The sequence below is a fragment of the Nesoenas mayeri genome (assembly GCF_963082525.1).
Source record: "Nesoenas mayeri genome assembly, chromosome: 10".
Taxonomy (NCBI): domain Eukaryota; kingdom Metazoa; phylum Chordata; class Aves; order Columbiformes; family Columbidae; genus Nesoenas; species Nesoenas mayeri.
Genome location: NC_137560.1, coordinates 7,552,143 through 7,565,388, shown reverse-complemented (window position 1 = coordinate 7,565,388; position 13,246 = coordinate 7,552,143). Strand labels below are relative to the sequence as shown.

Sequence of the window (13,246 nt, the reverse complement as noted above, 5' to 3'; positions counted from 1 at the left end):
GCTGCCCCCAAGGCCACAACTTCTTGCTTTCCTACTGAAATAAACTCCGCTGTCACTACAGTGGTAGGCAAGGCCTCACCATGCTTCTGTAGGCCCCACTTAAACAGCGAACAAAAGTGTCTTTAGATTATCTATTTATTTTCGGTGCAGAGGAATGGCTGGGGTCAAAGCTGGTCCCATTCTCAATCTGTTCTTTGTTCTCCGGTTTATCCAATACCCCATATCCCTCTCCTCGCCCTCCCGCCTCCCCTTCTCCATTTTACCACAGGTCTTAAAAATTAAGCTGTGCATGAAACCAAACACCACACTTGAACACTGCCCAGCAAATGCTCTTCATGGTCACAGAAGAATACTAATTGACCATAAAAAAACGGCTAAGAGCAGCGTGCCCTTATACGGGCAGAGGCTAGACAAGCATCTGACACAAACATCATTTTTAAAGAAAAAATAATATTTATTTGCAATATAAACAAAGTCCCAATATTGGATCAGAATATATAGGGTCACTAATTTTCCTTCATAACTCAGAAAGCAGAACCATTCCTCACTAACAAGCTCTCATTTGTACTAATCAGAAGATGCATCTTGTTTTTTTTCCTTAAAGAAGAAAGACCACTAACAGCACAGGAAGCCTTTACAAACCAGCTAAGCTGTAATGCAATACAGATGCACTGTCAAAAAAATCCCTGAAAAAAAATTAATTCCTCCATGAGGTAAGATGCAATTAAGATATTCTCAATTTTCTCACTCACAACCATACTTATGCCCATTCTCCCTTCCAATGACCCACGATCCCAACATTGTTGCAAACAAAACCCAACAAACAAACAAAAAACAACCAGAAAACAAGAAAGAGAAGCTCATTCCAACATTCTGGTAACATCTTTAACAAAAAGAACGGTTTCAGGATATGATAGCATCAAACATTCCTCCAGATGGAGATTTTTTTTTAATATTTTTTTTTTCCTTTTTCTTGAAAAAAGTACAAAAAACTGTATATTTAGAAAAATCCGTGGCTTTTTTTTTTTCTTTTCTTTTCAGTTACAGGAGAGTTAAAGTGGACAGGGAGGGGGGGAGAAAGGAGGGACTACATTGCAGCCAATAAAGAAATCTCCAAATCCGTTCTGCCCTCCTCCCAGAAATTATTACCACTTCCTCCCCTCCCGGCTTGCTATAAGGTATTCGCCAAACACTAGCCAGAAATATCAACAAGTCTTCTCAGAATAGAAGGCACGGCATAAAGTTATTCAAAAGAGGAAGAAAAAAAAAAAATCAGAAGCTCTGTTGAAAGCTCCAATCATTGCAGAATTTGCCAGTTAATATATATATTCATATATATATATATAAAAATTCTGTTACAACACTCTTCTCATCACTTCCACATCTCTTCCCTCCGCTCACACGCTCCACGCGTGATGATCGAGTCCCATCCCGCTACGCAATCCTGGCTCTGCTTCGGGCGCTCGCCGTGCTCCCCCTCCACCCCGCACACGTGGGAAAGGATCAAGTGTGCACAAGAAACGCCAACATCGCCGCTACCTTCCGTACGCGGGAAGCTGGAATGGTTTCGGGCCAGCTGGATGACGTTAAGTCAGTCAACAGGCAGCAAAGAACGAAGCCGGGCTCAGACATGCTTCTGCTAACTCTGGAGGCTACAGGAGTTTTACCTCTGGCAATAGCAAACAGTATTTTTGGCAGGGGTGGCATTAAAAAAAACTAAAAAGAAAAAAGCTTGCGGCTTAGTCACCTTGGCTGAATCAGTGCAGAGGTTGTGATTGTGAGTGCAGGAGTGGTGAAGGGGTTGCGTTTAAGCCCAACTGGCCTTCACACAGAACAAAGCTTCCTACCAGATGCTAACAACAACAGCAGCAGCATGTATCTCTCTCTGGAGTACCCAGTAATATGCCAGGACATACCAAGGCTTCACAAAGTGTGCAAAATGCATTTGGTCAATATAAACATTTGATTAAAAAAAATAATAAATGATCAAACAAGAAACAGAATAAAATACTGGTTTTGCAACCTCGTCTGTACAAACAGTCAGGAACTTACATATTTAAAAAGAGTTTGAACCCAAAGCTCGAGTAAGATCTACCTTTTCTTTTTTTAAAATCAAGAAAAAAAGTAAACTTGGGTTTTAAAACAGTCTTGGCCCAACACCTTTTGTTCAAGGTTTCCAAGTGCATAAATCTCCTCGCTTTCCACAGCAAGCTAACCCCTGGTAGCTCTTCACACGTGTGCGTGTTCTGACAGTCCCAATGCACCCAGGAAAGCGGTTATTGCCGGTAACAGCTGCGTTCAAAACGCTGTAACATCGCCCGTATTAAATAACCCCTTGTAAAAAGACTACCTCTTCAAACCACTTTGATCAGGATACTAATGATCAGCATTAGCCTTCTTAAAGCAGCGATCAGGCACCTCTGCCCAGAGAAGCGAGTTGTTCCAGAGCTGCCTGGCAAGACAGATGTTTTTGTAAGAGTTGAAATGCTCAAGAGAAGCGATTCAATGCTCAAGTTCCCGACCAGGTGGATTCCCCTTCATGTGGACTCCAGAGTGTTCAGCTGAAAGAGGTTGTGGTTGGTGGGGGTGGTGAAGTAGAGCTGTTCACTGGGCGAGCGGTTGTCGCAAGGGCTGTTGAGTCCCAGAGTCCTCTCAAAGTCCAGGAGTTGGCCCATGAAGTTAAAGTTTGGGGAAATGTTGGATTTTTTCCTTTTCACAAAGTCATAGGCATCATTCAGGGACAAGTTGAGTTTTTGCATCAAGTAGGCGACGGTGACTGTTACAGAGCGGCTGATGCCAGCGAGGCAGTGAACAAGGATCCCACACTTCTTGGAACGGGCCTCATCTGAAACAAGACAAGGGGAAGGAGGTGTCTATTATTCTGCACCAAAAATGCACAGCTTTGGAGCAGGGCCAGGTGGCAGCTGCAGGCTCCCAGGACCAGGACGACTGCCAGAACTGGATCCTCTGCTCCTAGTGACACCGTCTCGTGTCCCTTTGACATCCACATCTCTCCCCAAAGGGCTCCTGAGATATCCCCACTACATGGCGAAGCTGCACATCCCCGTTCCGCACAGCAAGGCCGAACTTCTCATGTGCTTGAGAAGTATTAATAAAGCCTGGCAACACATCCCTTGTCTAGGGAGCATCAATACCTTCTATTCAAACAGAGAAATGGAGTAACCCACAAAAGGCAGGTGGAGCTGGAGACAAACACTCCAGGGAGATGCTGATGGTCAGGCATAGTGACCCACCTCAACACAGCTACCTGGGGAAGGCTGCGCACATGATGCGAGGCCACAGCTCAGCACCACACAAGCTGTTCTTTTACGCTGTTCTTATCCTCCTCCCACTAGAAAGTTATCTGAATGTAGTCAAAGCCAATTTAAGCAGAGGCTGAAGTGCAGGAACTTCCCTTATTGTTAAATTGTTCTTTAGGATCGACAGAAATGCACTTCACTACAAACAAGCGCTTGTGTTGGAAGAGACTCTCAGGATGAATGGTAGCAGAGAGCAGGAATGCAGGCTGGACCAAAAAATGGCGAGAGAACAGTGACAAAATTTCCCCTCCCTTGCCACCGACTGAAAAGCACACACATACTCATTGTCTCTCGCACAGCCGGAACAGCGTGATCCCTTTATGAATTGACATCTTAGTGCTGAAGCAGGGACATGCTGCCGAGAGCACTGAATACATGCAAGTACCCAGCGCTGCTTACTTCTGAGCAGCCCCATTTGAAGTCAGTCATTTGGCGGGGAGAGAGAAGGTGGCAGGAGAGAGAGGATCCTTGAGCCAAGCTGGAGGTAAGAGACACTCTGGCACCACGAGCGCAGAGAAGGGCAAAGAAGACGCAGGCAAAAAGCAAAACCCAGACCCAAGCCACAACAGGTTTTCTGCCCCAGCCTCCAAAACCAGGCAAGAATTTCCAGTAGAGCAGGCAATCACCCCCCAGCATACCCAGTTTCTCTCCGTTCGACATTTTTCTGAGACATTTTTGCCTTTCATCTGACCTGCACTGCATTTCTTGGTGTTCGATTTTTGAGTGAGGTAATCCTCCATTTCTTGTCATTAACTGGAAAGCACAAGCACGGTGCTCTGTTCACAGGGACATCGTCTGACTGGAGCAGACAGATCACAAATGCCACACGCCAGCAGGGACCCCGTACCTCACCCCTGATGTTTAACACCACGCTCCGTGCGGGAAGCGCAGATGGGGCATCAGACACGTCCCTGCTGCCACACTGAAGCAGCTGCTTCTGACCATGGTCACATCACTAGAGGACAGAAGCTGGGGGCAAAGGAGAGCACGTGGGAACCAGGGTTTCCGACAGCTGAAAAGCAGACAGGAACCTGCCACTGCTCTGCCCTGTTTCAGGTGTCACAGCACAGAGAGAAAGCGCACACAGCAAGGTCCAAAATGGGAGACAACAAGGCAGCATGGAGATGGGCTGCGCAGATTTCAGTCTGAAGGTAAAGGCCCCATCGCCTTTATCTACACCAATGTTTTTAACCAGACTTGAAGCCATAGGGCTTTTTATAGTTAACAGTAGTAATGACTACCTGTGCCAGTCAGCCCCCATAAATCGGAACTGATTAGACTAACAACCGTCACCAGCAGGCAGCACGGGTCATGCTGGAAGTGTACATTCCTATTCAGTCCGACAGCCACTTCTCACAGAATAAGAAGCAATTTTCAAAGTCAACACCAGCCTGGGAGAATAGATCTACCCTCTGCACCCCTCCCCACGTCCAGCCAGAGCAGTCTTGGGGCTGTCTGCACAGCAGTTTTTCCAGCTGAGCTCTGCAGTGTAATTATAATCACTAACTCATTGTGTTGACACTTACCTTAGGAGAAGTATCCATACAAGGAGTTAGTTATGCTAGGGCAACTTACAGTGGGATCACAATGAGACTAGCAAATCCCCTCAGGAAAAGAAAACATTCCCCCCCTCCCTAGATTTTAACCACACTTGGGGCTAAGGAATTGCTGGCAACAGTCACATTAACGCAACTCCCATCAACACTCATTCCTCCCAGCAAATCAGGTGGAGGAGCTCCCAGCGCCTGGGTTCAGCCATCTCACACAAGTGAGAATCCCCATACAAGGGCACGACACAGCAGAGCCGCGGCCCGCGGTGCCGGTCCTGCCACTTGCAGGTAACCCAGCTGAAGTGCTGCAAGGTGGACGAATTTCGGAAGGGGAAGCCTTCCTGAACCCAGCCTGGGTGACACGCACCAGAAGTGTCACCTTGGCAGCGTGACGCCCAGCTGCTAAGCTAGCGCTGATGCTGTGTCCCAGAGAGGTGAGGCCAGAGACGAGCAACAAGCCCTGGGAAGCGGCTTGCCACATTCCCAAGCCGTGAGTACGAAAAGAGATGTTCTGCCAACTACCTACCAATGAAAGCAATGGCCTCGGGAAAGAACTGCGAGAGGTTCTGGCTCCAGTGATCTGAGATGGGGATCTGCTTGTACTTGAACTCTCCATCGTGCTCAAACATGTTTGGCAGGTTGGGAGTCACATTCAGGATGTATTTAATGCCATATTTGCCCAGGACGTCCAAGTTGGTTGAATCTTTGGCACAGCCCAGGTACAGGTAAGGTAGGATCTGGACTGGAAAGGCAGGCTGATTGTTCGGGATGGGGCTCCCATCCGACTCCGTGGCACTGCTGGGTTCCCTGTCGGATTCGCCATCCGAGCAGTCAGAGCTTATCCGCAGCCCTCCCAGGCCAAGGACCGATGCCGGGGGAGAGTTGCTGGGCGAGGAGCTGTCAAGGTTCGTCTCGCAGTGCTCAGAGTATTCAGTCTGAAACTTGTTAAACCCACCTGGGAAAGGGGAAGGAGAGAGGGAAGGGGAGAGACAGAGAGAAAAACATGTTTTATTCTTCAGAATGGGAAATCCTTCTAACTGAACACGTGTGAATGTTGCTTAGCAAGCCTTTGCCAGTTAAAGTTGGTGTATCTTCAATTTCATGCCAAGAAAGGCATCTCCCTGCTCCCTCATCTTCCTTGGGCAGACTGTTACTGGGCAAACAGGCCCTGAGAAACCAAAGAGAATTTCTTACGCAGTTCTATACTGCTTGTGAAAAAGGGGCCAAACCTCACTTGCAAAAGAAACAAACATCAAAAAATAAAATCAATGGCAAGAGACAATCTCTTCTCATTTAGCTTCTCGGAAATAAGAATCTGGCGCAGTTTAGGCAAGAGCTATTGTGCCACCTAGACAGAGAAGCACAAAAGTATCTGTGTCTGAAAAGATAAAGCAAGAACAACCACCACATACCCAGCCCAGGCACCAAAGCCCAACAAAATAATTCACCTTCAAGCAGGAAAAAAAGGTCGTAAGTTTTGTCAAAGAGCGATCCTCACGCCTATTTTATCACTACAAACACATTTGGTGAGAGAGTGGTGTCACAGGTTTGCTCTTCACCCAAAGCACAGCAGGCTTGAGGAGCGATGGGGCCCTTCATGTCTGCCCCTCAGACCTTTTCTCCAGCTCCTCAGCTCAACAGTTTGGGAAGGACGCCAGAGGCAAGGAACCAAAAAACCCCACCAATCTACCTCCTTTCCAGGCAATATTAAACCGGAGCTCAGCCATCAGTATCTGACACTGACAAATGGTTTAATTAGAAAGGCCTCCTGGAAACTTTGTTAGTGGGTTCGGCGGTTGTGGCAGGGTCAGTGAGCAGGACAGACAGCTCCTGCCACATCCATTCATGAAAAAGGCTCGTCCTCATCCTCCTCCTCCCCCCGGCGCTGCCAGACAGCGCCGAGGAGCCATTTTGGAATTTTAATTGGAAACATTTCCCACCGAGGCTCCCAGAAAAAGGCAGAGAAAGGGACTCAGCTCCTCCCCTGCCCATCGGGGACAGCTTAGGAGTAACTTCAAAGCTGCTCTTTCCTGCCGAGGACGAGGACAAGAGGGAGAGAATCAAGAAGACAAAGCGATGGTGCAACGGAGCCCATCGGGACCCCAAACCAGGATGGGGTGGGGGACTCACCCACCGGCACGGGTGGGAAGCACATGGATGGGTGAGAAAGTGGGATCAAACCCTGTGCTTGGGGCCTGGCTTCCCCCTCCCTCCCTGCCCCCGTTACCTTTGGAGGAGGCTTGTGCAGGCAGCTCAGCCCCGCAGGCTGGTCCCCAAACACCTGCCTGTCGCCCTGCCACCCCAACCCCGTACCGGGGCTCCCCCGGCTACCCGAAAAGGATCTACCAAGGAGCAGCAGTGTTTTTCACAGGGCTGCGAGCGGCAACTTTCTCCACCACTCTCCCCCCACCACCTCCGCTCTCCTGTTATTTCTGCCTCAAACCCGCCACCCAGCGACCGGACTGGGAGCGCTGGGAGGATGGGAAGGGTCCCAGCAGCCCAGCTGTGGGCTCTGCTCAGCCCGCTGCGGAGACTTGCTGGGATCTTTCAAAACGGACAAAAAACACCCTTCCCTAAAAAAAAAAAAACCAAAACAACACACTAAAACCATAAGAACACCCCAGCGCTCACGATGTGCGGGGTGCAGGGCTCGGGTCCCCGCTCCTCCATCGCCCGGCCCCGGGGGAGCAGCCGCGCTGCCCCCTCCCAGCCCCGCCGGCATTTCCAGCGAAAGCGGGAGAAAAACCCAAGCGCCCGCTTTTTCGGAGATAGAGCCGGGAAGAAAAATAAAAGAGGGGGGGGCTGTGCTCTCTTTCCCCCTCCCCCCCATCTGTCCATCCCTCCCGGAGGAGCTGGAGAGGAGCCTGGCGCCGGGAGCCCCCGAAAGGCCCCTCCGGGGAGCGGAGGCGAGGGGCGCCTCAGGGGGGGGGCGGCGGTGCCCAGCCGGGGTCGGCTTGGGACAGGGCAGCGCTGGGGGGGCTGCCCCGGCGGCGGGGTCGGGGGCTCACTGCCGCCGCTGCCGGGGAGCCGACGCAGGAAGAAGCGGGGCGCTCCCGGCCGCTTCCAGCCTGCAACCATTTTGTGCGGGGGATTAAAGCGGGATGCAGGGGAGAAAAATAAATATATAAAAGAATAAAAATAAATCAGGCAAGGGGAGGGTGGAGGGAGGAAGCAAAACAACCCAACCACCTCCGGCCGGGGGATGCTTAGGGGGCAGGGACGGACACATGGACAAGGACTGCGAAAACCAGATAGGGCTGAAAGGTGGGGGAGCACCTCACCTTTTAGGTAATAGGCTTTGCAGCCGTCGTCGCGCAGCTTCTGCAGCAGGAGCCCCAGGACGGAGGTGGCGGCGCCGCCGTCCTGCCAGTCTGCAGTGGCCTCGTCGTAGAGCAGCACGGTGTCGGCCTTGCAGCGCTTGACGAAGCGCTCCTTGTCCTCGTGGTTGGGGATGATGGAGCGGATGGGCAGGTTGCCCTTCTTGAGGCGGCGGAGCATGAGCCCGGGGATGGCCAGGTTGATGGCCGTCTCGATGTGCGAGCTCTCGAACAGCTCGTGGGGGCGGCAGTCGAGCAGCAGCAGCGAGCGGCCGCCGCCCGACTCCAGCTCCTCCTGCAGCCACTCCGCGCTCTTGCACGGCATCGCCGCAGCCATGGGCGCCCGCGGGGAGCTCCCCCAGACCTGCGTTTTCATGGGGCTCGGCAGCGGCGGCCGCCAGCGCCCGGCCCACCGGCCACCCACGCGGCGGCCGGACGCGGCCCCGCTCGGCTGCTCCCCCCCGGGCCGGGATGGGCTTGCGCTGTGCCGGACGCGGCGCCGCTCTGCACGGCCGTGGGTTCGCGTTGCCTGCGGCCCGGAGCGCGGCGGCCCCCGCTCTGCCCTACGCGGTGCGCCCCATCCCGGCGGCCTCAATTAAAGCGGGGCTTCGCCGGCGGCTCGGCGTGTCATGCCTCGGGAGGCGGGGCGGGCGGCGGGGCCGGCCGAGCGGCAACACGCCCCGCCCGCCGCGGAGCGGAGCGGCAGCGCGCACACGCCCCGAGCGGCGCGGCCCCGCGCGGAGACCCCGCCCACCGCCGCGCGTCACCGCCTCCCGCCACGCCCCCAGCGCCAATGAGGCGCGGCGGGGAAAGCGGGCGAGCCTAATGTGGGCAAGGGGGCGGGGCCCGCGCGGGGCCGAGCGCGGGAAGGCGCGCGGGGGCCGCGGGAGGCGGGCCACGCTGCGGGGCAGAGCCGGCCCCCGGGACACCGGCCCCGTGCTCTGTGCCCCCCCGTCAGGTTTCAGTCAAAAGTTTAAGAAAAAGGGATGGGAGTGACACAGTCCCCAGGCCAGCGGCTGAGCGGGTCATGCCCGGCCCTGCCTCGGTCTTTGACAGCAATGCGCAGTTGCAAAATAAGACTGAGATTCATTAAGCCTCCAGATTCGCTCTCATTTTCAGAATGAGCCTCAAAATAGATTATTTTGTTTGTACAACCTAATTTATTTTTAGAATATTTTCCCTACTGGTATCCACTACTATAAACACAAACCTTTTGTGCTGCAACACTGAAATTTCAAGACAGGAAATTTAACTGGATGCATCCTTCTGGTTTCCTTCCATCTTTTACTTGTCTTTAATGCGAATCAGTCCACCAGTACCAGAAATTCTCCATGCCTCACATAAACTGTTTCTGTTACAAAACAGATTTGATCTTTTTAATGAGCAGGATGACATTAAAAACATGGGTTTGTATGAGCTGCTTCTACTGCAGTCCATTCTCACTATGCAGGTAGTCAAATATTGATGGGTTGCTCAGAGAGGTTGTGAAGTCTCCATCTTTGTCAGTTTCCAAGATTCGACTCAGCACAGCCCCGAGTAGCCTGGGCTGACTGACCTCAGGGCTGACCCAGCTCTGAGCAGGAGGTTTGACCAAAGCCCTTCTGCAGTCCCTTCTCCACTGGGTTATCCTACAAGCCCGTGCTCTTCAAATTCCTGTGGGCAACAGTGGGAGGGGGAACAGCTCCTCCTCCCCAGTCTGGGACAGATGAGCCATTCCTGTTTTGCCGTAACTTCTGTTCTCTTTAGCCTCTTCTTATAAACTTCCTCAGCAAACTCTGTCACAAAGGGAAGAGTCAGGGTCTGTCTCAGCAGCAGATTCCCAGGCTCAGCGACCTGACTAGGTCTCAACTGGGTTTTTTCCAAGCTGGCTGATTTTCAAGATCTTGTGTAACAGGAAAGATATTGTTCTTTAAAACACCCCCCACCCCCTCCCCAGGCAAACAAACATGTGCACACACAGACACACACACAGAGTCTTAGTCTTAATGTTGTTTAAAATTGTGCTGTTCAAATGACAGTATGTCAAGGCAAAAATACAAATCATATTGTATTTAAGGACACTTTTTATCCAGTCAAGACCTACTTTTCTCAAAGCTAAGATCTACCGCTGAAACCATAACAGAGCCACTGTCTCCTCAGTGGTCTTTTATATGCCCTCGACACATAAAATATCCCAAGGAGGCCGTTCTCCTCTGTCTTTAGTACAAAAGCAGCTTTGCTGAGGTCCCTGTCTCCTTTTAGTCTAACTCATAAATCCAAATCCTAATGAAAAATACAGACTGGACACAGCACTTAAGCACATGCTTAACTTTGAGCACACTGAGCATCCCATTGCAAAACACACCGATTTCAGCAGGACTGCGCTCAGAACCATTTGTGGATTTCATCGGCATCAGCAAAATAAACGCCTTGTTCTACATCGCTTTTTTTCGTGACTCAAGTGTGCCCAAGAAAGCGGAACAGCAGAAGCTGTCCACTTCCCCTTGCCCAGTTTATTTTTACCACTGGTTGCTGTGGGAAGCTATTGTGATTCAGTGTTGCAGTAGGAAGTTACTAAGGCTGCTCTTGCAGCAGGGGATGTTGAGGTTCTTATGCAAGCCACAGTGAAAATAGCTGACCTTTCAGTATGTTTATCAAACCACCTTCAATTCACAAGGGGAACAGCAGCAGGTTAGGCAAAGAACTTACATCTGGGTCTAAAGCTCTTGTTGTACTGAAAACAGTGCCCAGAAATGTTACAGGGACTCTGTGGCTCCTCTTGGGTGGTGCGAGGGAGGCAGGTGTAACCACGGGCGCGCGGTGGCTGTGAAACCAGAAGAGAAATGTTTCACCTCTATTTTGCGGTCACATTAGCAACCACATAAGTTTCAAGACAGGCTCCAGGCGCATCACCTGCAGAGGCAAGACCAGATTTCACCCTGAAAAGGATGGAAGTAAAATAACGTCACTTAATGCTGGTGTGGCATCCCCTGTCCGCCCAGCCAGGAGCTGGTGGACACTAGGAGGGGAGCAATAGAGATTCACCTCCCGGCCCTCAGAAGTGCGGATCATCCCGCTGAATGCCCCGTGTGGCCCCGCAGGCTGGGCTGGCAGGAGTGGGCAGGGCAGGCAGGAGCAGGCTTGGCTGGCAGAAACAGGCAGGGCTGGCAGGAGCGGGCAGGGCAGGCAGGGCTGGCAGGAGTGGGCAGAGCTGGCAGGAGCAGGCAGGGCTGGCAGAAGCGGGCAGGGCTGGCAGGAGCGGGCAGGGCTGGCAGGAGCAGTCAGGGCTGGCAGGGTGGGCAGGAGCGGGCAGGGCTGGCAGGGTGGGCAGGGCTGGCAGGAGTGAGCAGGGCGGGCAGGGCAGACAGGGCAGGCAGGGCTGGCAGAAGCAGACAGGGCTGGCAGGGTGGGCAGGAGCGGGCAGGGCTGGCAGGCGCGGGCAGGGCGCGTGCCAGCCTGTCCGCGTGCTGCCCTCTGGAGTCCGCCGCCCCGCAATGCACCGCAGCCCAGGGCCAGCCCGAGTCCTCACCCTCCAGCTTCCCCCGCCAGGCCCTGCATCCTCCCCGCAGCAGCCGCGCCTGCCATCCCGGGGAATTTCTTCCCCGAGAGAGGAAATCTCTGCTCCGCAGGGAGCCGTGGGCACCCTCCTCAAATGACCTCCCAAGGAGATGGGACCTCACACCCAGGAGGTTTCCCAAAATGTGGCAGACAGAAGCACGGAGGCTGGAGCCAGGATGCTGCGTGGCAGCACCTCCTCCAGCAAAACAGCACTGGCCAGGACTCAGGGGTCTTGTTGGTGTTTGTCTCGCTATGTATGTGGCTTTGCTGGCAGCTAGAAGATCAGAATGTCTCCAGAAACAAGCAGGTTTTGTCTCAATTCCACAGAGTCCCAAGTGCTTCCGACAAGGACAGCAAAAAGCGATAGCTCCTCTACATGTCGATGGTCATTGTCTCTGTGCTGTACACCACCACTGGCCTCAGGTTTCTAACGCACAGGGTTGTGTGTGTCTTTCTGGTGGTTGTTCTGCTGCGGAAAGGACTCTCTCCAATAATCTTTCTACTCAACGCCCAGCACGGTGACCAGCAACTTCCCCGTGCCCACAGTCACGTCTTGCCGGCTTGGCTTCAGATTGCTTTTGTCCTCGTCCGTCCTGGTCTATCTTCCGTGACGCCAAAGCAGCTGCCATCTCCTGTTCCTCATTCCCATCACCACCACCTCTCTTTTCCCAAGTTCTCTGACTGCCAAACCCGCAGGCTGTGTTTTGATGTCTCTTTTCCACTCGGCTCTTTGTCTTCTGTTTTAGAAACAAAGACCATAACCATGAATCATGGCAGAACACAAGGTAATTGCATTGTTAGCAGATGTCTACCCAAAATTCGCTCCAGGTCCCAACTTAGCCCCTGCAGTAGAATTGCTCCCCAGGATGTGATAGACACTAATTTGAGCCAAGGGAGCAGCCAAAGTCTCAGAAAAGGGCAGATGATGTCTCACCACGAGGGGACCCATGTCACTAACTACAGCTTAGGGGAGAGCTAGGGTTCCCAAGGATTTGGAGAGTAAAGCAAAAGTATCTGCAGTCAGAAGCTGGTCAGAAATTAAACCACATTTTCTTCTTAAAAATGAACATCTGAAAAGCATGTCTCTGTTTTTCTTTTTAACATGCATTTTCTCAACAACAATACACTGTAAAAGGGTTTTCCTTCCAGTCTCAGCTGTCAAAACAGCCCTTCCCCCAACAACTCTGTGCTGTAGCAGCTAAACCTTCCTAGGACTTATCTTCTCATTGCTCAGTCAGCTGTTTGCAACATCTAATACCAGGTATCAGGTATGAATTATGGCCCAGGTATCAATCCATAAAGCTATTAAGTTCCTTCTAGCAGGAGTCTTCACCTGTTTCAGGCGCCTATGGTCAAATATCCATCAGTGCTGAGAGAGGACGCTCCACCCTGGCAGTTTAACGATGGACTGGCAACTTGAAGCAGTATTTTGGGAATTTGCTCAGGTGACCTGGGCTCCTGAGGTGGCCTCTGGTTTGTTCCGTCACATTGAGCAAAACCACAGTTTTCTATACGGCACTAT

At 52.1% G+C, this 13,246-nt stretch overlaps 1 protein-coding gene across 1 annotated transcript; it reads right to left on the bottom strand.

The window, feature by feature from the left end:
- Window positions 1–2,061: 2,061 nt before the first annotated feature.
- Window positions 2,062–8,760, bottom strand: DUSP7 (dual specificity phosphatase 7). Its single transcript, XM_080350464.1, has 3 exons — window positions 8,152–8,760; window positions 5,397–5,825; window positions 2,062–2,845 (listed from the first exon to the last, which is right to left on the bottom strand). Exons 1-3 carry the CDS (start codon window positions 8,561–8,563, stop codon window positions 2,538–2,540), a joined length of 1,149 nt encoding a protein of 382 aa, XP_080206590.1. The 5' UTR covers window positions 8,564–8,760; the 3' UTR covers window positions 2,062–2,537.
- Window positions 8,761–13,246: the final 4,486 nt, after the last annotated feature.